At 29.7% G+C, this 25,342-nt stretch overlaps 1 protein-coding gene across 6 annotated transcripts in view; it reads right to left on the bottom strand.

The window, feature by feature from the left end:
* The window catches only part of nrm (neuromusculin), a 178,989-nt gene that overhangs the window by 63,266 nt on the left and 90,381 nt on the right, over nucleotides 1–25,342 (bottom strand). For all 6 annotated transcript variants that reach the window (XM_018504426.1, XM_018504444.1, XM_018504403.1 and 3 more), the window contains exons 2-3: nucleotides 12,391–12,577; nucleotides 4,906–5,060 (exon numbers count right to left, since the gene is read on the bottom strand). In XM_018504426.1, coding sequence (XP_018359928.1) covers nucleotides 4,906–5,060; nucleotides 12,391–12,577 — 342 coding nt within the window. The remainder of the gene's footprint in view (nucleotides 1–4,905; nucleotides 5,061–12,390; nucleotides 12,578–25,342) is intronic.

Genomic DNA, 25,342 nt, shown 5'->3' with positions numbered 1-25,342 from the left:
TACGACGTGTATCCCGCATTTTATCGAAATTGGCGTTACTTAATCACAAGTATTTTTGTAAGTATTTAATCCTGAGAATTAGGATGAATTAATCTAGTCGCACATTTTTTTTACGAATTATGATATTTTTATCTGTATAATTTATCTCCGTTATTATTGTCGCTTCTATTTTCGGCGCATTTTTCTGTATAGACAAATTTCATTAATATCGTATATGAAATATTTTATATTTAATATTCAATTTTGATATTTATTTCTCCTAACAAATTTTTTTGCCTTACATATTTTATAATAGCACTCAACCCTACAAAATTCTATGAATTTTCTATTTTTAAAAAATTTTCATATATTTTATATTATATTATTTAATATATTAATTATTTATATTAATGTTATTTTAATTTTTATATTTGATATGTCACTAGATCCAGTTCTCAATCTTGGAGCGTATATTACAGATTCTGTTTGACTTACGAAATTAATATGAAATATGTATTAGTTTATCTTTCGAAGATGATTTAATTTGATAATCGAAGAGTTGATTAAATTTAATAAAAATTATTATTACTATTACTGGGACAGTAATTCACTTTTAATACAATTATTATTACTATCACTAGGACAGTAATTCACTTTTACTACAATTTTAATTACACATAAGAATAGCAGCTGCTAAATTAAAATTGAAATAACAGTTAGAGAACAATAATATTATGATTTGTCTTCTTTTAACTCATTTTAATTTTTTTTCATTTCTTCTTTTCACCGAACAACTATATCATTTGTAAAACAATTAGCTGTATGCAAGAGAACCAAGAAACGTTTATTAAGATTATTCATAAATTTGAAATTATCGATTTAAAATTATTATCATCGTTAAATTATCCAAATAAATAAAGAAAAAGAATGTAGGTACATATAAATAGCTCGACCAAATAACTTTCAAAATAACGTAATTAAATAATGTAATAAATGTACTGTTTCAACAAGAATTAAATTATACAGCATTTATTTTTCATTTCATTAATAAATATTAATAAAATCTCAAATTAAATTTTCTGTTAAAATGAAATTAATATACTTGTAGTACCTTTGTCAAGAAGACTAGTGATATTTATCTGCTTTTTTATGTTTTTAAGACAGTCATTCTTTCTAACTTGCAAAATTTCTGAAGGATGCGTATAGAGTAGGTAATCTGTGCGCAAAAACGTTTGAATATCTATCATATAATAGTGCTGTTACGTGCACTCTAAAATAACGGTTAAATACACGATGATATTATTATACGTTTCACGAAGAATTCAAGACACGTTTGTTCTCGTAAGAAAGCAGTTTGATACATAAATTCGCGAGGTACTTTAAGTTCGACAAATTGAGGTCACAATCAGCTATGCGTCAAGAGCAACTTTTTCCAAGTTCTTTCGTGTTCCGTTCGTGTTTCAATTGGTTTTGCAATCAAACAAAACGATAAAAGTTGGGAAATCTCTTAAAACGATCGTATGCTTATATAAAATCTACCGTGATGAGAGAGAAAAATGAATGACAAAGTTCTTATTTCCTTTTTCGAAAAAATATTATTATTTTATTTAATATATGCACTATATTAATAACCATAATAATAAAAATAATAACGAATAGTATATATAAAATTAAGGAATAACTACTTCGTCTAATTCGCGTTTAGAATAGTGTTTCGATAATGACTACCGATTTTATCTTTTTATTTTTTTCATTAGAGCGCAAAATTAATTTCTGAGGCGTTTGGAAGTTTAAGAAGAATACAATCCTCTATTATGAGAGACGAAAGTTTCTGAACGTTGCTTATGCTTTATTGTGTATTGCGTACAATGTCGCGATTATACACTTGAAAACTCCTCCACCCTACTCGTTTAACTTACCGCGATGTTACGACATGGTACACGACAGAGAAGAAGACAGATCAGCAGTTGGAATTTTGTATACACAGTGATTCTATTCACGTCTGTCGCGATGATGGCTCGCGTATATATATGTGGAAAATCGCTACGTTTGCTGAATAAACCACTCCAGAGGAGGGTTGTCTCATTCTTCATAAACTTTAAAAGTTAACAATACTTAAATGGAGAGTGTGCTCAGCATGAGAAGCTTGCGGCAGAAAGATCTCCGTCAAAATGAATTTAGAGATCCTCTCGTATTTAAAATTTAAGTGCGGGTTCAATTATGAAATTACTTAATAACACAATTAAACCATAATTTTGTTTTGGATAACAGAAACTGTACTCTTTACAGCTCTAATGTAACTCGACATTTAGAGAAGAAGAAGCTTGAATAAAACATTTGATTTTTTCTTACATTAATTAATATGTTTATATTTAAATTAATAGATATGTATATTAATTATAAGTAAAACCTTTTTCATCTTGTATTATTGATATATTTGTTATAATTTAATATAAAAATGTACAAAAGGCGATTTAACAAAAACGCATTAATTATAAATAACATCTTTTCTTTTTTTATTTATGATTAATGCGTTTTTATTTTATTATTTAAAAATTTTTAAGAGCATACAAAATTTATGTTTGTCTCTTATATTTTCAAATTTATATCTCGATATTAATAGACTTCCACGGAAAATTTAACATTGACATTCATTATATTAGTAGATTATATACGTATTACATGTACAATAGAATATACGTATTATATGTACATAAAGTTTTTGACGTTTCGTAATTGCGCGTTTCTCGGGATCTCTCCTTAATTCGCAAGGAGTCTAGATAAATTTAATATGAGATGAGTTAGCGCGAGTAAACCACGACATTGCAGTGATGATGAAGCATTAACCTAATTAAATAACATCGTATGGCAATGAAGCTATTTAGCAAGTCGTTAAACATCACCGTAATGCGTTTATGAGATTAACCTAAACATTAAATCAAGAATTATCAAATAATTCCATTTATCCAGAGTACGTGAGGTATCGCTCCAGTGAGAGCCTAACTTGAGCTCAACTTGTCGATATTAACTCTTCGGAAAGTTAGGAGTCATCCGGTATGACTCGAACTATCGATGTATAATTTGACATGGATTTAACCAAGATCATTATCCGTGGTTATCTAGCTTCCGCGAAAATGAAGTACTTCATGCATAGTGAAATGCATACATTTCCACGCTCGATTCCGTATGTTTCAGTTGATTTAGTGAAGTCGTAGAAAAGCATTTAAACTAGGAAGGAGTATTCGAAAGAAAGTTAAATCACAGATAAGTAGATCCTGAGAATTCAAAGCATAAAATTGCTGTCGATAAAAGGATTATGTTGAGCATTTGATTTGTTTTTTATCATCTTCCATCACATTATACATTCAAAATAGGAATATTATTAACCCTTATCGTACCATCTACAATTTGGTGCCTCATCCATACCATCAAGGGTCACTAGAATCTCTTCGTTTTTTTCACCTCTTCAAAATAATTTTAAAAATCTCTAAAAATTCACCAACATACTTTCAACTTTCTAGAATAAATATTGACTCTTTATTTTGGAAAATAATAAAATGTAGTATAATTTATAATTACCGAAAGACTCAAAGAAACTTGCACGAACAGGAATCGCTCGGTCACTACCCTAACAGCACAAACCTCCATGGGACGTCCTGAAGACGTCCAAAGGACATACGGACGTCCTTTGGATGTCCTCAGGACGTCCCATGGAGGTTTGTGCTGTTAGAGTAACTATAGTTACCCATATTGGTACGGAAAGGGTTAAATAAAGTTTAGATATTTTATTAAATAAGAATATTATTAAATATTCCTATTTAATAAAATATCTAAACTAGAGATAATGTTTACACTGAGAGAAAAATGTTTGATATTTGTAACAATAGATGAAATAATTAAAACAATTATAGTTATAATTATATATATATTTTATCATGCAATTATAGCCATAAATACTGAATTTTTCTTTCAATGTAGTTAATACTGTAGTATTTTCTTTTTCTTTATAGTTGCCTTATCACTTCGGATATACTGCTGTACAATACGAAAAAAAAAAAAAAATGCGAATTGAATCTACTGATGTCTTACGTTTGGCCGTAAAATATAAATAAGACCTTTATTTTCGAGAAGTGTTTCAGAAGGTAATACATCGTTATTTGTCAATCTCGTAAAAGGGTCGTAACAAACGAGTTGTCTATCGTTCGGACATCGCGTAAAATTGAAATATTGGCGAGAACGATCACATGTAACGGTTAGTTTGAAATAAATATTACCTGATTTATGGAATGTGAGTTCTACGATATGTTTCGATTTCACTCTTCGAAGTGTAGTATGGACATCATAAATAATTTCCATGTATCACACGAAATGCCAGAGATATAAATACATTGTGGTTAATTTCGAGAAATATTATTATTAATACTTTAAATTTGCCCCCAATAATAACACAGTAAAAACAGATATATGCCACGTAAAGAACGAAAGTGTACAGATTTTCGTATGAATGATGAAACGTCTAACTTCGTATCCCGTATTGCCCTTTCAATAATGTAGGCTACTTGCGACCACGTTTTTGACGTATGAATGTAATATACACTGGAGATGTTGCATAACAAACAGAAGTCGTATGGCTAAAAATATGGCATGCAATTTATGACAGGAAGTTACTCGAAAAGTTTTAAAATAGTTTCCGTAAATCTCTCAGTACCTCTTTATAAAACATCTGAAAAATGTTTATATACTTCGTACAAGACATCGAAATTACTCGACGTATTTCCTATTTGTATTTTTAAGAACATAAAATTTTGATATTGCGCTCTCTCTCTCTCTCTCTCTCTCTCTCTCTTTCTCTCCCTCCCTCATATCCAGTTTGATATACAAATTTAATCTTACTACGGTAATGCTGCATAATGTAATGTATCGCACCTGTGACGTTAAGAAGAACGTGCTGCACGTTGTTGCATTCGCGGTTGACCGCCATATACGTAGCCTCGCACTTGTACAGACCCTCGTTGTTCAGTTGAATTTCGGATAGCTTCAAATACGATCTAGATGAATTCGACGAATACTCTATGTCCGCTCTGAAACATTTAAAACGTAAAATATTTATACTGTTTAATTGATTTCAAATTATAATAAAAACATTATTTACTTTAAGGTAATATTCTATTTCCGCTCTAAAACATTTCAATAACGCAAATAATTCACACACTAGAAAAAGAGTCCGCATTAATTGGAATTTTAATTAAGAATGAATATATATAAATTAGAATTTTTTTTATCGAATCTATTATAATTTTAGTTGAGATAAGATAACCAGAATTCTGGTTGATATAATCTTTTCGTTTGTTTTCAACTAGAAATTTTTATGCACTGTTAGAAAATTACAGAAAGCGTGGAATTAATTAAAAAGGTAATAACTTTCTAAATTAATTTTGGTTGTTTGAAAGTTTGATATGTTTAATTTAATATAATATACCCGAAATGGCTGTTAGTAGTGAAATTATAACGCGATGGTAACAATGAGGGAACACTTTATTTAATGAATTTTTAGTAGGTAAGCATTTCACGCGGTAACAATGACAAATGTATTTCCTTTAGAATATGATATGTAACATTCGCTTGCCACATTACGATAATTTTATTTTCGTATAATTAATACCAGTCACAATTATAACGCGCAGCTTTTGTACCGAATACATTGATTGTTTATGCACTTTATTAATGACGATCACAGGGTATACCATTATGTGGTTCATGCCAACGCAAGTATAATGACCTCACGTAATGTCAATCTCAAATTGTGATTAACACCGAGTAATGAATCGAACAATCAATGAAATTAATCTGCTTGTTATCCCGCCGGAGTAGTACAATCCATTTACGACGATAAGGTAGTGTTGATATCGTCATGTACCTTGCTATTCAATTACATGTTCAATTCGAATCGTTTTCTGTTTACAATATTTATATATTATATATATTCGATATATAGACATGCATATTCTTTACATTTTTCGGAATCTCACTCTAAAGAGTGAAATATCTCATTCTTAAAGATTGAAAATTCTGCCACTCTTTTTTACACTAAAAAAATGTTTACATTTTAATAAATATTTTTTTTAATATTTGTAAGTGACATTTACTAAATATTAACATATATTTATTTAATACAGAATCATTAATTTGATTTATCATTTTTTCCATTAAAATATTTATTTACTATAAGTAAATGTGTTTGCTTACAAATATTCACACACAAAAAAATATTTATTAAGATATAGTAAATTCTTTTTCAGTGTAAGAGTAACAGAATTTTTACTTTTTAGAGTGAGATTCCAAAGAATTTAAAGAGTGCATATTTCAGAAATATTTAACAGACTCGAACGATTTTTTTATATGATCCTTTGAATATGCATTAGTAATTTATAATAAATAAAGATAAATTGCACATGTTTTTGTGGTTACTGCATTACACACGTTGTTTTTATGTATAACACAGTAACCACAAAAATCCTGAAAGCTCGTAATTACAATTTGATCACGATGCAAATGCATCCTTCGCAGACCATTAATGTACGATGGGTAAACTGTGAATGTGAAGCAACAAGACGTTAACCGAAGGTCTCGCCATTTATATCCGTAAATGGCAAGCAGACGCAGTCAATCTATATAGGTCTCGCTCGATATTCTGTCAATAGATATTGAGTATATTCATCGACGCATAAGTACAGAAATCGGGACACCTCTCTTGAATACACCAGCAACTCGATACAATTTACATCTCCATTAAACTGATTACTTGTTATCTAAAGACGAGTGAACGAGAAAGTGCTAAAAAATGCACATTGCAAAAGAAAACGAGGGAAATAATGAATTCAAATCATGTTTCTTTTTCTTTCTTTACAAAATTGTTAAGTATATGATTATGTAGTTTATTTAATATTGGCGAATATAATATTTTCACAAATGTTTGATTAAAAAATTCAATATACACTATCAATATTCAATATACACTACCGCTCATAAGTTTCATCATATTCTTTATAGAAATCTTATACAAATATAAAGAATAAGATATGAATATAATTTGCTCTTTGATTTATTATTATACATTTTTACTATAAAATGAAGAAAAAAAAACTTTTTTCTCAGATTTTTTTGTATCTTTAAACTTAATTTTCTTGGGTTTTGGTAATAGAAGTCAAATGTTCTTGGCATTCTATCGATATCTTCAAGTGCTTTAATTAAAGACATGTGTTTTAATCCGGCGCTTAATTTCTATGAAAATATATTGTTTCCATTTTCTTATTGTTAGTCGTTATGATATTCAAGTGTTTATCGATTATCTATAGCACAAAATTTGAAATAGATATTTCTTTTAACTGATAATTCATCTATTTGAATAAGAGATTTATTTATAATTTTATTAACAGTTTTTCAACATATTAACATCTTTATAATATGATGCCTGATTGAGCATCAAATTATTAAAATTGCTTGTCAATTTAATTCGCAATTATTATAGTTTAATTGCGTTTGTAGTCTGGAAAAACAATTCGGTGTGCAGTTCGAAGGACTATAAATATGGCATATATGCGAGTACATATGTAATATATATAATAATTCAAGATTGAATTATTTAAGCATTGAAGATTCAGCTTCGACCGTTATAGACATTTAATTTCTAGATTGATTTTATAATTTCCGTTTCTAATTATTTTTCAGCAATTCGCAACTTTATTGAATACTTTTGTGACTAAAAATAAGAAAGTATATCTTATTATAATTTCCTATCTTATAAATAATAAACAGAATTAACAAAAAATATAAGACTAAAAATATGCTGAAACTTTTGAGCAGTAGTGTATGTATCGTCTATATGCTGTATATGTACATTCATCCAATGACACAATGTTCCCAAATCCGCTTTTATTAACCAGATTAAATATTGGCATGAACAGTTTTCAACCAAAACGTCTGTGTTGCTTTTATTCTCGGTTTCCCCAATTAAACGTATAACATCCAACGAATCATTGTTTTTGCAAGCCGCAAATTCTGCGTTGGTATGAAACGCGGGTGATCGCGGTAAACCGACATTTCGAAGTGTTGTTTGATCGACGAACCGTTTACGGCGTCATTAGCGCGTTGTTCGTACAACAATGTGCCATACCGCTAATCAGCGACATTATGCTGCATAAAACTAAGTATCTTTTGCAGCCTCGTGTAATTAGATGATTAATGCTAGAAACTACAATAAGCACGCATCCATAAGGTATATTATCTTTTGTGTCAATGAAATTTTTCTAGTCTTTTTCAGTTGCCATTTCTTTTATATTTTGAAATGTCAAAATGTAAAATAATTTTTCTATTCGAAATAATTTTGCAGAGCAAAATTATTTTATATTTTTAAATGAATGTGCCGTTTTCAGAATGTCATAAATGCAACATTCTTTTTAATAGCTAATAACATTGCCAAGAGAACTTGTTCTTTATATAACATCCTAAAAGTAGTAAAGTAGCACACATACGTACGATAGCAACACACACAACATGTTTTACATTTTTGAGTTCTAAACCCGGATTCCAACTAATGTGGATAATAGTATGCTGCATTATAAAATCCTAAAAATAGGAGAATTATATTTTGCATTAGCATTATAAAAGCGTAGTGTCTCTTTACATGTCTTATTTTTATACAATGGAATTAGTATGTTGTACCTTTATATTTAAAAATGTACCATTTTCTTCAATAGTATGCAACATTTTCACATGTGATTTTATTTTTCATTCGAGTATACATTATAAAATATTAGATTATATTATAATATAAAATATCAGAAAGGTATGTTCTACATTTTGATTAACAAAATGTATTTCGTACTGCAATTATAGAAAATTTTACGCATAATGTTCGCATATAGATCAGCGTGTTTTTCACGTAAACGTAACATATATATTGTACATAATTCACGAAAAAAAAATGTATAATTCACGATATAATCACTGAATATTGCTCTGCTTATCTATTAGATGTGTGAATAACAAAAGATTTAATCCACAATGGAAAATATTAGAGAAAACAAATTTCATGAAAAATGAAATGTTCCACTTTAATAAACAGATAAAGATTATTATTAAAAAATAATATCTGCTTTTTATACCGTTTAATAGTACTAATCATCGAAGTTTTATCGACGCTAATAGTTAAATGCTGATACTTGTTGACAGAAACCTTATATGTATAATAGAGAATTACGTTTTGTTTTATATAACGAAATAAACGCGGAAAATGTTATAATTATACATCACAATCTCTTTAATGCACATATAACAACGCTTATAGATTTACTTAATCGTGGAAGATAACATTTTAATCACGTATTATCCAATTACATAAAACGCACTTCGCTGTGATTCAAACATCTCATTTGAGAACTATGACTGTAATATTTCACTAAAACTCTGAGAGATCCTGGGAATATATTGTAATAGGAATTTAGTGTTTGTCAAAGGACATCATCTCTATAGAAGATCCTTGCCGTAAAGTGTATACTAAAGCTCGTAATAGTAAATAGAAATAGGGCTTTTACATAAAATTACATTAAATTTTACATTGAAAATTCTGTACATTGACAGTTGAAATATAATGCAGAATAAAAATTCGATCCGATATTATTGTAATAAAAAATTTATGTGTGTTACACTAAAACGAAATAAATAAATAAATCCACAAATAAAAATATTTTTATGTAAATACTCTTATAAAATATTTTATATTTCACGTGTACTCTTCAAATAAAAAAAAATACCGCATTTTAAAAACCATATTAAAGAATGTACAAATATATGTACGAATATATGTATAGATTTATCAATTGTGCTTATTTTTTATTACCATATCATCATAGAATCTTGTTATTTTTCGACAGATGCAGCGAGAGAGTACGTTATATCAAACAAATAAAATATAAAATGCACAATGTAAATGGAACGTTCTCTCGTTAAATTTTTTTTCCATTTTAAGCAACGAAGCTGACAACAGTGACATATATGTACAGGGTGTCCCGAAAGTTTTTGCTAATCGCTTTTATGTACATAGAGCGGACTAAACTGAGTCGACTAGTCCTCTACCATTTTGCAATTTTCGCAATAGTTAACAAGATATTAATTACTAAAAATTACCAAATATTGGTCTTGAATAATTTTTTACTCAAATACTATCAACTTTACGGAAAAACTGCAACAGACAAAAATCATTTATTTTCTTCTCATAAAGTTCTGAGAATTTTTTCAGAATTTTTTATCAAATTTTTAATACTGCATTTTCTTATTTTTACCAACATGAGAAAAATACGGTATTAAAAAATTCTGAAAAAATTCTCAGAACTTTATGAGAAGAAAATAAATAATTTTATGCGATTTATGAGATTGGAAAAAACTTTCGGGACACCCTGTATATCTCTACTTATAGCAAAACATAAAATATCATACTGCTAATGCTTTCCTTTTTATAAAAAGTACTGAATTTTCATGTGTATCCATCTCATATCGTTGCTATATCACTAAATAAGTAAATATGTGAGGCGAAGAAAAAAAAATGATAAGTGACTATTGAAGCGCGTTAATGAAATCAAATGAGAATCACTTAACGGCTAATCTGTGACGTGCTTCTCCCTTTGTGATATCAACCGTGTTACTTTAATTCGTGGTTTACTTGATATTATATATATGGGAATAATTTTAACGTATGAATGATTGTCCTATAATTTCTGCGTCTTTTTCAGATATAAATTTTGTAAATAAATTAGCAGTGATATCTTTTTTTACAAAATAAAATCTATTAAGTAAGTTTAATTAAATTTTTTTTTATTTAATTTAAAAGAGAAATAGGATTATTTTATTTAATTTTTAATAAAAATATTAATTAATTAGCCTAAAAAATTTAAGAAATAAATGTGTAAAAATTATTAATCACTATTCAATAAAGTATGTCGATCGCTTTTTGGTGTTAATTATTTAAAAATATTGGTAAGTTTATTTTAATTAATGTAAATTTGATACACAGAGAGAGAAACACGGTTATCGGATGAAATCTCTAAGGAATACTTCAGATTCGAGTTCGTATACGTCTAATTGCACCGTGCAATACCGACCGGGTCAAATAACTACATCAGAGGGTCGAATCACAATCGAAAGACGTAGCTAATTGACTTAATGGAGGTAATGAGATTGTCTCATTTGAAATTAAATGTACCAATTTTTATAACCAAATAATTAATTAATCTATTTTTATCATTAATAAAATAACTTCCATTAATTACACTTTTTATAACACTGTATAGCGCTTTTTTAAATATAACATAGCATAAATACACACATAGAATAATATACTATAAAAAATTCTGTACTTAAAAAGATTTATTTTATGTTCATTAATTCGTTAATTAATTCATTTGCTAACTTGTTTATTATTTAATTATTACTGTCCATATTCATATTTATATAATTAAAAGAGTATCAGTACGTGTTAATGGTTTTGTATGCAAACAATACGTAAATTGTAAACTGTATTAAATCAACTACAGGAATAATGGCGCAAACTGGATATTATTAAAACAATGAGAGACTTTGATAATTACCAATCGGAAGTTTCATGCACTAAATATTCACGTGTGCATATTCACATGTGCGCATTTAACGCATTTAACGTATTCGAAGCTACATGCTCTATAAATGTAGACCACGAACCACAAAACGCAATTACTGAGTGGTGACCCCGGAATGAGCATAATCGTGAGAGTTACGAATCGTAAAATCGGCAAATTATCAAAATTGAAAATGACTCAAGAAATTGGGTTACCTATTTGCAATTCAGTTGTGTTAATATATTCTGTAGTATTTTTAATGTCGTCTAGACAAAAGATAGAAAGTCTAAGAATATTAATGAAAATAATAAGAAAAATATTTTCTTATTCATATTTTCATTACTATTCTTTTGCTCAAACAAAAATTTGAAATGTTTGTAAAATAGGAATAGATATTTATATAAAATATTTCATTTTAAGTAAATATTAATATAATAAAAAATTATACGCGATTTAAAAATATATATGTAGAAATATAGAAATATAACGTAGATTTGTTTAATGAAGAAATTGTTTAATATAACATTTTTAAATATAAAAAGACGACTTTAGTTGTTTTTGTCATTGTAAAATTAGTGGTTATTATCGTGAGTTTTAGTAAGTTAATATTACGGATTCAATTAGCGCCACTAAATATATTGAGGAATAATGAAATTTAGCATGGTTTCTAGAAAAAAAATACAAGAGAGAGGCAGCCTAATTAAGTCAAGGCACGAGCTGAACCCACTAGCATTATGCATTCAAGTCTCAATATTTTAATTACCTGGCAGCAATGTCGTTATTGCCGCGTATAACCCCGGCATCTTCACTGAAAATGAAAATCCTCGTGGATCCGTGGTACCACTTGATGCTGTGCAGACCGTCACACTGTGGTGATTTCAGGACACAGGGCAGTAAAATCTCTGTTCCGAGCTCAGCAAGCTTCACGGTTTTCAACCACGCTTCGCTCCCTGAAACAAACATTCATGATAATTCGTGTGCAATTGAGTTTGTAATTGAGATTCTAAATATCGATTGCGCCCGACAAAACATAATCAGCAAGCGAATTGTTTTTTTGCGCGATTTTCGGTATACACGATACTAGAGAGCTTACGCAATCCCATATTTCGTATACTCTAAACATGAAGATTTTATGTTTGATGAGAAACAACAATTACAAGTTATTATAACAACATTTCGTATTATTACATATTCACGATTTATGCATCTCGTATTCAAAATATATTGTTGTTGAAAGTTTCATTGAAAGAGAGATTACGTGGTTAATTGATATGATGATAACCGATACCGCAGAACGAAATAAATTGGCGCAGCGGTTTGCTTCGAAAAAAGGTCGCATTCTGAAGCGTATTGTGAATAATTATTGGCACAAGTAAATATATAGTTGTATTTCTATAAAAATTTAAAAATATTGTAGTACAAAAATAAAATTGTTTTTTTACAGATTAACTTTTTCAATATTTATCGCTTAAATTTAAGTTAAATGATTTGTATTTCAATTCAAGTGAAGAATAATGGAGATCCGTCGTAGGAAATCGCGTTATGATGCCTTTTCACGTCTCTCGTACGTGTGAAAAGTTTGTTTCTTCGACATTACTGGATGACTCTTCATTCACTCTTCGCTTCGAAGTGTTTCTTCGAAGAGAAAAATCCATCTCGCCGTTCTGCACTTTGTACAGAGGTCATAAAGAATGAGTTGCTTCTCTTTTTCGCGAAATTCATCCCCAACGTTTCGCCCGGGACTTTCGCAAGCGGTCGCGATTAACATTGTCGAGATACTGAATTGAGTTTTAAAAGCATTGCAAAGGAAAAGAAAAAGAATCTTCACATTAGTGATATTACACACTCTTTGCAATCATGGACTCTTTTACTAACCTTTTATGATGTGAAAAAGTAATTATGGTGAGATGAAAGAAAAATAAGCCATTCTTTGCCTCTTGAAAAAGTTGATTGCGCGAGTAAACGATCGATCATAAGATAACGTTTGGTTATTGCATCTCGAGATTTTGTAATAATATTTGTTATTTATGCTATTATTATTAATTAAAATTAATTGTATAAATTTAACGCAAAAAACCAAGTAATAAGAAAAATGTGAAAAATATATTTTTAATAGCTTTTTGTACCAATTGCTATCACTCGCGAAATTGAGAGAACATATGGCGCGTGAACATTCAGAACATTCAGAATACAGAAGGATTACGATTTATGGGCTTTGCATGAATATCTACAAACAGTGATTTATTCGCCAAATATGGATGTCCATCATTGCTGATGGAATTTCTATGGCTTTAGTGTAGTTTAAGTGATTTTGGTTTTATATGTTCAGATGTGTCACGAGATTTATCGAAAAATCAATTCGGAAATTTGCGCCAGATTAATCCAATGTATCTATGGTGTGTAGATTTGGTCATTATTTCACCAATGCAATTCGAAACTTTTTGCATCAGCATTTGTGAAGAGTGCAAATTTATGAATATTACGTAAAGAGATTGATTATATGTACGTGAAATTGTCGTTAAGTCATATTAAGTCAGGAAAAAAGAGAAAGTAATGAATGTTAAATATACATCGCTCTAGTGAAAATTGAAATAAGGTAAACGTCCTAGAGAGGAGAGAGAGAGAGAGAGAGAGAGAGAGAGAGAGAGAGAGAGAGAGAGAGACCAGACATGTACCTATGTACAGACATTTACATAAAACTTTATTTCTTTATATTATTATTAATCTCTCAAATGTTTTTTAAAAATATAATACTATAATTATTTATAATTTTTAACTACAATCTTTAAATTAGAATGTTGTAATAAAAAAACATTTGAGATTAATAATAATAAATTTTGTATATGTGTTCAGACTTAGGTACATATCGCTGAGATGTTTATCTTAAAAATTTAACAATTTGGTGAAATCAGTAATTTATATATAAGAGAAAGAATGTTCTCTATCTTGTTACTAATAATATTTTACCGCATTGCAAATTTTGAGTATCGTTTTTATACAAATCATTTCTTTAAAATTTAAATGGTAACTAAATATTAAAGAGTTAATTTGTAAAAAAAAAATATTTTACTTTTCTACTAAAATATTTGTAAATTTTTATGGAAGTACGACAATATATTTATATTTATGTTCAACAAGCGTTGCGAAAGATAACTTGAAGTATTACGATGGAAACGCTGTTTGCGTTTGCAAGCATCCGTTGCATTTAGCGCCGCTAATTAGTAGCACTCGCAGTTAAATTTTGCTACGTATGCATAAAGTTTTTATGAGCGCACAGAACCGGGCTGTAACAATGATAATTATTGCACTTGGTGGTACTTATAGCTCCCGTCGGTTCAAACTTCTTGTACGACGGAAGAGATCTCGCAAGTACGACAGTACAAAATACTATGTGTACACTTGCTTGTCTTCTGAGCTCGTTAATAACGATTCGACAATTGTATAATTACTACTAATATAGCGTTGATAATAAGTTTCAATTTCTTAATTAATATAGTAAAGACTTTTTAAAGTTAATGTCAATCAAAATAAAAATCTTGCAGATATTTTTCTCCCGTAGCTTCGTTAATTTTAAAAATGGAAAATGATGAAAATTATATATGGAATGGTTATATTGATATTTCAAATTTAGGTAATTGATAGGTGACATTGATACTTCAAGTTTAGGCAATTGACAGGTAACATTTCTCTCTCGAATTAATTTCGAGATGTAGCGATTAAAAATTGAAAAGTTTGTTTTCAGTTTTTGTTCCATTTTTCTATGGAAAATGTTATGTTTTTAATAAGAGTGCAGAATCTTTAGTGAAATTTTGTTTCTGAAATTATACAATATTCTAGGGAGGTACCATTTATTTTCTCTTCTATACACTAAGGGAGATAAACAGTTGACTATATTACACTGTATACAGCATCGATTATCGCAACGTCTTAACGCTTCAGCAATCACGATTAACGGCGTTAATGCTATGTACTTCATGATTGCCATTACCATTCAAAATCACTCGATTGGAATTGATTATATCTGGGCGTTTAGTTATCGTATTCAATTATGATTACAAATATGATGTCAAATATACTACAAAGTTTGCGACCATTGTAATCTTTCTGTAAAAGTAGCGATCAAAATACGCCTTTGTCATAGAAGTTTCACTCGACATATGTGGGTAGGAAGCGTGATCGGCGAGTTTACAGTTAAAGGCCATGAAATTAGTAACACTTCGAGATGTCGACGTGACTCTAGAGACATTAAAATGTAAAGTAAGTACTATGCTTTGCAACGAGCACCGTTGCGGAAGAGCACGTGCAGATAACGACGTTCTATCGCGGAGGTAGAAAAAGTTATCGACCTCGGATGCTCCGACGCGTGCTTAACCCATTTCGAAATTATACAAATTGCAGCCTGCATTAGCATGGAGCCGGGTTTGAGAGACAGAGTAGGCCGAGACGGACGAACGAGAATTAACCGAGGCGGAGATTTAGCGCCTAGACGAACAAACGATGCACGTATAAATATCGGTAAGGAAATTTATGACACTTAGAACTATATGTTGCATCTAATGTATTGTGTCTAAATAAGATGACCGAAATAGATTTTACTGAATTTCTAACATAATCAACAATTAATTCTTTTAAATCGCTACCATATGTCTAATTAGATTATGTCTAATAATATGCCGAATTCCATAATAACACTGAGAGAAAAATTTTTGATATTTGTAACTATAATTACGTATTATAATTATGATTATTTCTGTTATAATATTAGTAATAGTAACTACATGTATAGATCTATCAACAAATATATATATATATGTATATATATATATATAGTTGGCAACCGAAAAAATAATTATAATTATTATTATCATAAAAATAGTTGTAATCACTATAAGTTATATTAATCATGCTTATGCTGGTAGCAATAGCTATAATTGCAGTTTTATCTTTGTATTTTTATAATTATAGTCATTTTTTTGTTGCAAACTACATATATTTGTTGATAGAACTAAATGTACGTAGTTATTTACCAAAAATTTTTCTTTCAGGAAGCATTCTATCAAAAAAAAAAAATACTCATATGATCTTATATCGTGTTAGATATTATTTTTCCTGTGAATTGCTTCTCTCCCGTATCCCGCATTCCATGTCAGTTTCCTGCAGAATCCTTTACAACATATCCGCGTTGCTTTGAAATGCGTGAAACGTGATGTACTAACAGATACGTCAAATAACGGTAGTAAATAAAGCCAGAGAGTGATAGCTGTATAATGACATGTAATACTAAATTATCATAAATGATTAAATTTTGGAAATCTATAAATATACATTTTAGCTAGATTTTGGAATCTATAAAAGTAATAAAAATAATAGAATTAATATTAAATTATCGCATGAAGTTTATAAAATTTCTCACATGTCTCATAATTTTTTATATTAATGTTAATAACAGTTTCCAACATTTTGAAAATTATTAAAAAGTAATCTATAATTAAAAATTATCGCTTTAATCTCTCACTTTATAACATTATATTGAAATAACTATGAAAGTTTTATGAGGAATTTGTTAAATTTCACGAAATTATTTGTATAGATCAGTATTTCCAAAATATGTCACTGTTGGACGATAATTGTGACGAATTATAATTTTCTGAGGTTATAGTTTTACAATTTTATCTCATTTTACGTTCGAGATCATAAGTATAGTTGTAAGTTTTTATTTAGAAAAATTATTCTGCGGGAAAAATAACAAAAATACTTACAATGCTTATGAGGCAAAGTTATACGTTTATCTAGTTTGTTGTGGAAGTTCTGTATAAACATACGTAAGCATATAATAGCACTTGACGTACGAATTGTTATTGTAATAGTTCTGAGGATTACTGGGATTAACATTCAGAAAGCCTTCTGGGATTCTGTGAGTTAGAAGGGTAACATGAAAGTTCTAATTTGAAATGTGATGGAGGTAAATCTTTCTTGTGATATGCGCTCGAGCGAGAAATTCAGTTTCTGACAAAGGCTGTCATCACGAAAGCCCTGAATCTATTTTCTATTATTCCAAATATAATTAAATCCATTGACAGAATTTTTTATAATATTGATTATTTGTTTATTAATATGTAGATGTTTGATTAGATTTAATGCTTTTTTTATTATTGATTATTTCACGCATGGTCAAAAATGTAACTTTAGAGTAACTTTATCTCTCGCGTGCTATGCTGCCGACTTTTAACGTAACCTTTTTTTTCATAAAAAAGATAATGAGGCGCCCTTTGATAGTGTCGCCATAGGCTTTTGCCCCTTGTCTTTAATCATTGAACTTTTGTAAAGGTACATAAGAGTCTATTATTGCGTTATATTAAGCAGTAACCGTCACACGTGGGTGTCCGATAGAAGTGCCGTCAGAAATTAAGTGGCTCCACATACCTTTGCAAAAAGAGTTTATTGGTGTCATAATGGAAATTAATAGTAAAATTGCCGCACAAAGGGGTGACATTATGGTCTATTCTGGGATAAATTGGCTTGCACGCTTTGTGAAAGGCGGCGACGTAAAAGCTTTATACATATATATTTCTATGCGGCGGTGAGATAAAATTGGGAAACCCATGATAGAAACTCAAGAAAAAAAAACGAATAAAGATTTATATGCTGTATATAATCAATGAATCTTTTTTCAATATAAATTCTGAGACAGTTTTCAAATACATATAAGCTATATTTTGCGTTATGCATTTATGACATTTTATGGCAAAATTTGCATTATTAATGTAACGATATTTTTGTAAGCGTTTAGCGTTTTCACACGTAAGTGACTTAAGATAAAATATTTTTGTTCTATTGGAAAAACATTAAGCTTAAAACTCTTAAAACAACAGTTCCGAGATAAGTCGAGTCTAGCATTGAACGAAATTCGGTGAAGCGTGAATATTCCGATTTGTTTCGCCATCATAATGCATTATGGTTTTAGAGTAGATTGATTCACTTGTGATGAAATTAACATATCCAATAATATGTAATAGAATTAAAATTTGCTGACGTGATCGATTTAATCGCATTTATGATCATAAAGCGGGACAGCTATTAAATAGCATTTCACATTTATACGACATTAAGCTATGGTAGATAATGTGTAAGATAATTACTGTACGGATACGTAGTACGTTAAATTACATTAATAGCTACAAGCGTTAGCCTTTTTCAGAATTGGTTATTAAAGTATAAATATCAAATGTTAAAATATATGTTTATAATAATATAATTCAACTTTAATATACATATAATTTTTTTATTGTTTACATATATATATATAACTTTATTATATACATTAAATTATGTATATAAAATTATAATTATATGTATAAAATTATATATATATATAAAGCACATTTCGTATTTTTGATGGCAGTTTGTACGGTATGCTATTGTCAATTATTCCATAACTGAGCCTTTACTGTTGATGATGATGTGACGAGAGTTGTTCAAGAAATGCGGAAATGTACACGGAAACGTTTAGAAGTTCCTGTTTATCGCGTGTTGTAATTAAGATCACTTAACAAAGTGTCACAATTACAGTTTGACCGAATTTTCCTATTTTCTGTAGTCTCTTTGCGTCAAGCAAGAGATAATTTGGCTACTTACTATGAAGTAAAATAAACATCTTATACCAATTATTATATCTTTAGCAATCGTTTACGCGTATTCTTAATTATTTGTAAACTATAATATAAAACTATAGTAGTGAAATAGCTATATTTTTAAGTCATATTTTTATATGTTATATTTTTGTTCGATTTTTGGATTGTGATTTGGATTTTTATAACACATTTATTTTTTGCTGTTTTTTCTAAACTAAAAGCATAAAAGCTTTTACTACATTGTTTTTCATATCCTCTCGCAGGGAATTTATTGTTCCCGAAAGACCACCATGTGTTACGGGAAGTTGTACTAAGTTCGATTATCGATTTGTGTGAGGACATCAATTCTCCGCCATTTTAAAAGTAAAGGCTTAACGCATACTAGCCCACGTGTCTCAAACAATAGCACGGTATACATATACGAGGGAATCGAAAATCCCTTAAGCTTAGACTTAAGCTCGAGCGGAAAATCCGGTTTTGAGGGACCCTGATCAGTGGCTTATACAGTATTCTTTTCTTTACTAGAACGGGTTAGATATGACAAAAAAGATAAGTCTTAAGAGAGAGTGCGATGTTTTTCAAATAATCCATATATATGTATATACATATATACCTTAATTTTATGTAAAATAATCGTTCTGACGTAGCCAGAATATGTAAAGAGAACTATTTTTAAATGTCCAATACATGACTTTTAATATAGACAATACATGCTAAAAACGCGAGTAAAAGTGTAATATAATGTTGAATGAACGTGCGGGATAAATTTTGTACTAGCGACAATGGTATACGGCATTTCTTTTTAAATGGACCGCACGTGGTGCCTTCTGTAAATATCGCCTCTGCAGAACGTGACACAGCGATGAATTATAAATTCAATGACCCAGTTTTAAGTCGAGAATGTCAGTCCATTTTATGTTTAATTTGCATCCCTCATGGGTGGTACACCTTGCAATAAGAGCTGCGGCCCGTAGAGTATTCCCGCGGCTAGTGTTCTCTTCAATGATATTGCGATGTCCATATCAATCCTTTGAAGTCTTCTCACATAACGTGTTCGAACTATAAGTCGCGGTACCTTGCACTTCGATCGATTCCCTTGCACGTCAGTTGGTGAATTTGTAATTTTTTCCGTTGCAAGTTTTATAAAGTCGATACAACTATTTCTGACTGACTGAAAAATTGAAAAGTTTAAGAGGAATGTGGTAAATAAATAATTGGGGTGAAAATTTTCTTATTATAATATCCATTTATAAAATCTTTGTTAACTATATTAAATTATACAATAATATTCTATGATATACATAATAAATTTTTTGGTAATAAAGTTATATATATTTGGCGTAATGGTCAAAATAACTAATCTATAACTTAATAGTACCTCAAATAGTACCTCAATAATAAATACCTATTTATCATTGTCTATTAACCGCTTTAGAAAAATTGCTGATTGTTATTTCGCTCGTCGAATTCAATTGAATATTGGAAATATTAATCAAATTATTATGTCAGATTGTGTGAAACATTTATACCAACCTATATTTTAACACGTTACAATTAGCATTTTCAGATTTTACGGAATATTACGACCGTCAAAATGTTTCACTGGTGCAAATCGACGCGTGTTTTCGATGGCACGTGTACAACATAGAACATTCGCTCGAACACGCGATGCATCGTACTCGCATCGATACGTATATGCACCGTTATGCATTGATTTTATATATACAACCATCGATAATACATAATGCATGCGACTATTAAATCAGTTCTATTTATCGCTCTTCGATTAATGGAACGACCGACGCATGGCGCATCACTTTTGAAAATAGCATTCATTAATGAATTAACACTATTCCTTGAGCAGCAAAAAAGAATTCGTCAATTTCTTATTTAACGTGATGACATGAACTTTTTTTACTTGGCGAATTCGATTGGACGCACTTGTGCGTGTTAAAGCTATTGTACATTGATTTCATTTGAGTGTAAAAGTGAAACGCAAATATATCGAATTATAAAATATATGTTTTTTACCTAACAGCACAATAAAATGTATTGAATATTTCACAATTTAACCGGTTTCTATGTTTATTTATGAACATATTCTTTACATTAATTTGTGTACTACGACTTTAATGTGCATCAGTGCGCATTGAGTGCGTCCAATCAAATTCGCTATTAGATATGAAAAATATGACAATAATGATCAAATAAGAGCTCTTGCATTATTTAAGACTTCAAAATGAGTATATTCCTCTAGTTTCGAGCAGCGCCTTTGCTGATTTTTATTCAAAAAGAAATACGTATTGCTTTTTTTAATAGAAGCGAGTCTCTCGTTCCGATTTTTCTACTTACTATATACGCATGTCGGAAAGTTTATATGAACGAGCATCGTTGTTAAAGAAAACCGACCGTTCTGTAGAACGTGTGCGTAAACAACCGGCTTGTAGTCGAAGGAACTTTTGCCGGCAGAAAGTCCCAGGCCGTGTAATATATGCCCTTGGAATTAATTAAGATTTGAAGATAGTCGGTATATAGAACTTCGACTCTTAACTTGGGGAAGTTTACGAACATGGTTTGAAGAATTATTTTTGAAAGAAACTGTTGAGGCAGAGAAATGTAATTTTAAACTAATAAGACGGATAATAAGATGGATAAATTTCCTTTTCGAAAAGGAATACGGAATTCTTGATTTCAAACAAGAATTACAGCTTTGTTTTTAATTAATTTTGTTTGACTAAAAAAAAATAAAAGACAATTTTTTTTAAATAATTCGGATAAAAATAAACTTTAATGTTATTTATAATCTCCGCCTACAACCTTTAATTATATGGTAATAATAATTTACGTAACAATTATTTTATTATTTGAAAAATAAGTTTTTTTTAATAAAAATTCTGTGAAAACAATAAAATAAAATATTTAATAATAAATATTTTTGAATTATTAAATTTAATTTTAACGAATTTAATAAAAATTCTGTGAAAACAATAAAATAAAATATTTAATAATAAATATTTTTGAATTATTAAATTTAATTAAAACGAAAAATTAAACTGTTATAGATATATTTTTTATTCCCTGGATGTATAAATATGTTTAATGACTATTACTTACATAGTGTTATTTAGAGTGAAATACTAATTTATTTGCCTTTTTTTCGAATTAGCGCTTCTCCGTGACACTCTAAGGCGGATTAAGGTTGCTATAATCAGAGAATTACATCTTGTAGAGGGATAGAGAAATTAAAGTTTAAAGTGACGTAAAATTGATGTTTCGAACGTAATTTTAGTTTATACAATATTAGATTAATAAATTAGCTTATCAAAATTACAATTTTACTTTTGTAAATCAACGATATATATTCTGTATGATATCACAGATTCACTACTTCTTAATTATGAATGCCATGAAAGTCAAAGAAGGTTATATTAAAAGTAATATTTAATGTAACAAAAGTCATATTTAATAAATTATGAGGCGTATAATTTTCTCCTGGAAAACGTCCCAATTCAATAAAAAGTACTTAGATATACATATGTTATGCAAATAATCGTTACTGTATCCATAACAAGTAATTCTGTCAGTATAAAATTGATCTTTTCTACTTACTATTTTACTTTTTTCTTTTAAGAACCATCTGTTCTAGTGGAAGTGCGTGAGTTGCATTCACATCCAGGTTGGAAGAATTCATCTTAAAGATATATAGTGGTGACTTATGGAGATATCCCTGACGAGCATATCAGGCAGATATTTTAGCGCCTTCGGGCTTGTGAGGCGGCACCTCTCGAGTGTTATGACTTCCAACCATCCGTGCCATGCGGCTTTCGCGTTCTCGTAGTCAAGCCATGAGCAAAGAACGGCTTTACTCGAGTATGATCGGATTAACTTGTGATAGAATACAGGTTTTACAGTTACTACGTGTGAATTCATACCACGAAGAGGTAACTTTTTACAAGGAAAAACTATTTGTAATTATATCATTTTAATATATTTAAACGAATAATAAAAAGATGTATAAATTCTTTAATTTATTTTAGTTGAAAACAGATAAACAAAATTCGTTAGCGTATATGGATCTAAAAGTCAAGAAGAGTAATATATTTAGAAACTAACGAACGGTAAATTCTTATGTAAAACGTATCGTGACTGTATACTTAAATTGTTATGAATTATTACGAGTATATGGAAAGAATGGTTTTGTTGAAGTATCTAAAAATGTAACTATAAGATACAGATCTTAAAATAATTTTGTTAAATTATTAAAATAATCGCGTAAGAATCTTATATGATGAGCAATGCAGAAAACGTTTTAACATTCTAGCAACTATAGTCCTATATAATTATTTTAATGATCAATAAAATTATTTTCAGATTTAGCTAAATTTTTTAATGTATTAACAAAATTATCTTTTCTATATACGTACATTTTGTGTCATTCAATTTCTAAATACATTACGCATAAAAATTACATTGTATTTATCTCCGAAGCTCAAATAAACTCGAGTAAAGCGAAAAGATTCTACGTAATTATTTTGATGCAACAAAGCTATTTTTAGATTTGTATGTATCTAGCTAAATTTTTAAATACTTCAACAAAATTATTCTTTTCGTGTAGGTGATGACTTTATTTCTCATTTTTTGCTAAAAGTCATTTACATGGAGAAAAAGTATTATGCTAAATTATGATTTAATCAGAACTCATATTAATTATGTAAATGACGTTCCATTAAGAGTGTGATGAATCCAACGATTCACTAAGCGCGTTCCCACTGCTTCTCTCACCGTATCTGATATTACGATTTTCACACCTCGCAGAAACCATTTTCCTCGCTATTACGGTTACTGGAGGGTATAACAGTGCAGCTGCCGAAGGCTTTTGCATTGTCCTTTCTCCCGACACATTTTCGACTTTCAAATGCATTTTCATGCCCACCTTAGTAAGCTGGCGGGACAACGCTTCATCCCTGAAATAGCCGTGAGGAAGCAAATCCACGTTGACGTTGTACGATCGAATCGCATTCTCGTCTTGGAATTCTGTTTGTATAGTGTTTCGGAATTCGACGAATATTTGAAGCGTTCACATTTTCACCTTTTACTCGTACTTTTCTCTTTATCAAATACTCGTTCTTGTCAATGCCGTTGACAGTTATAGTATTTCACACTGAAATTTAATTTCAACGCATCGTTTGTGTTAATGCAATATGTGATTTCTGTAAGCATATATTGATAGATACAATTATGAAATAAATCTAATACAGAGAAAAAAGCTTTTTAGCTATGTTTAAGTTAAAAGAAGATCTCTTTTGTTATCAATATTCACATTACAAGCAAATTTCGATTGCATGAATTAATTTTCATGTTTTTAAAAATGTACTCTCTCTCGAGATTTATCGTTAAACATTTACCATTTATCTGCTCCATTTTGCTGCAACGGGTTTACGATGAGACGGTAGACTATACGTCTTGCATAAACTCTCATGAGCGACATTATTTTCACGAGGTTTTCATGTAAAATATATGTGTTCGAACGTTTCGGAAAATTACGCGAACGGTATATTAAGTTTGTCATCTTATACAGCTTTCGCACCTCGTTCCTTTGTCTCTCGACCGCGTATCTTCGTCGGTATTAATGTGAAATTTCTTATTCAACACGAGAGCCCTACTTGCAAAGCACTTCTCCGGGCCCTTTCTGAAATACATCGCGTTCTTGCAGGAATCTGCAAGGATCTCAGAAAACAAAGGTGCAGCTTCTAATGGAAGCTACCATCGTTATGTGGGGCTGTTGAAGGGGAATTAAAGTGCGATATAATATGTTGTGCGTCGTTAGTGCGAGTTCTTAAAGTTCGCGTTGTTTTAACAACGTTTACGTTCCTTACAATTTGTTAGTAAATCGCAGTTTTATAATCAAAATTTAATCTCTGCAAGCCATAACGTGTTACACGCTTTCCATAAAACGAATGTATGTATCGATTTTCCTACCGTGAAAGCGAATATTCGTGTAATTTTGAATAAATCTAAAACATCGAAACAGAACTTAATTATACATCCTTATTATTTTTTAATACTGAATATGGAGTTTTATTT

The sequence above is a fragment of the Trachymyrmex cornetzi genome, unplaced genomic scaffold (assembly GCF_001594075.2).
Source record: "Trachymyrmex cornetzi isolate Tcor2-1 unplaced genomic scaffold, Tcor1.1 scaffold104, whole genome shotgun sequence".
NCBI classification, from domain to species: Eukaryota; Metazoa; Arthropoda; class Insecta; order Hymenoptera; family Formicidae; genus Trachymyrmex; species Trachymyrmex cornetzi.
Note: the sequence above shows the minus strand (reverse complement) of the source record. Positions and strands in the feature narration are given on the sequence as shown.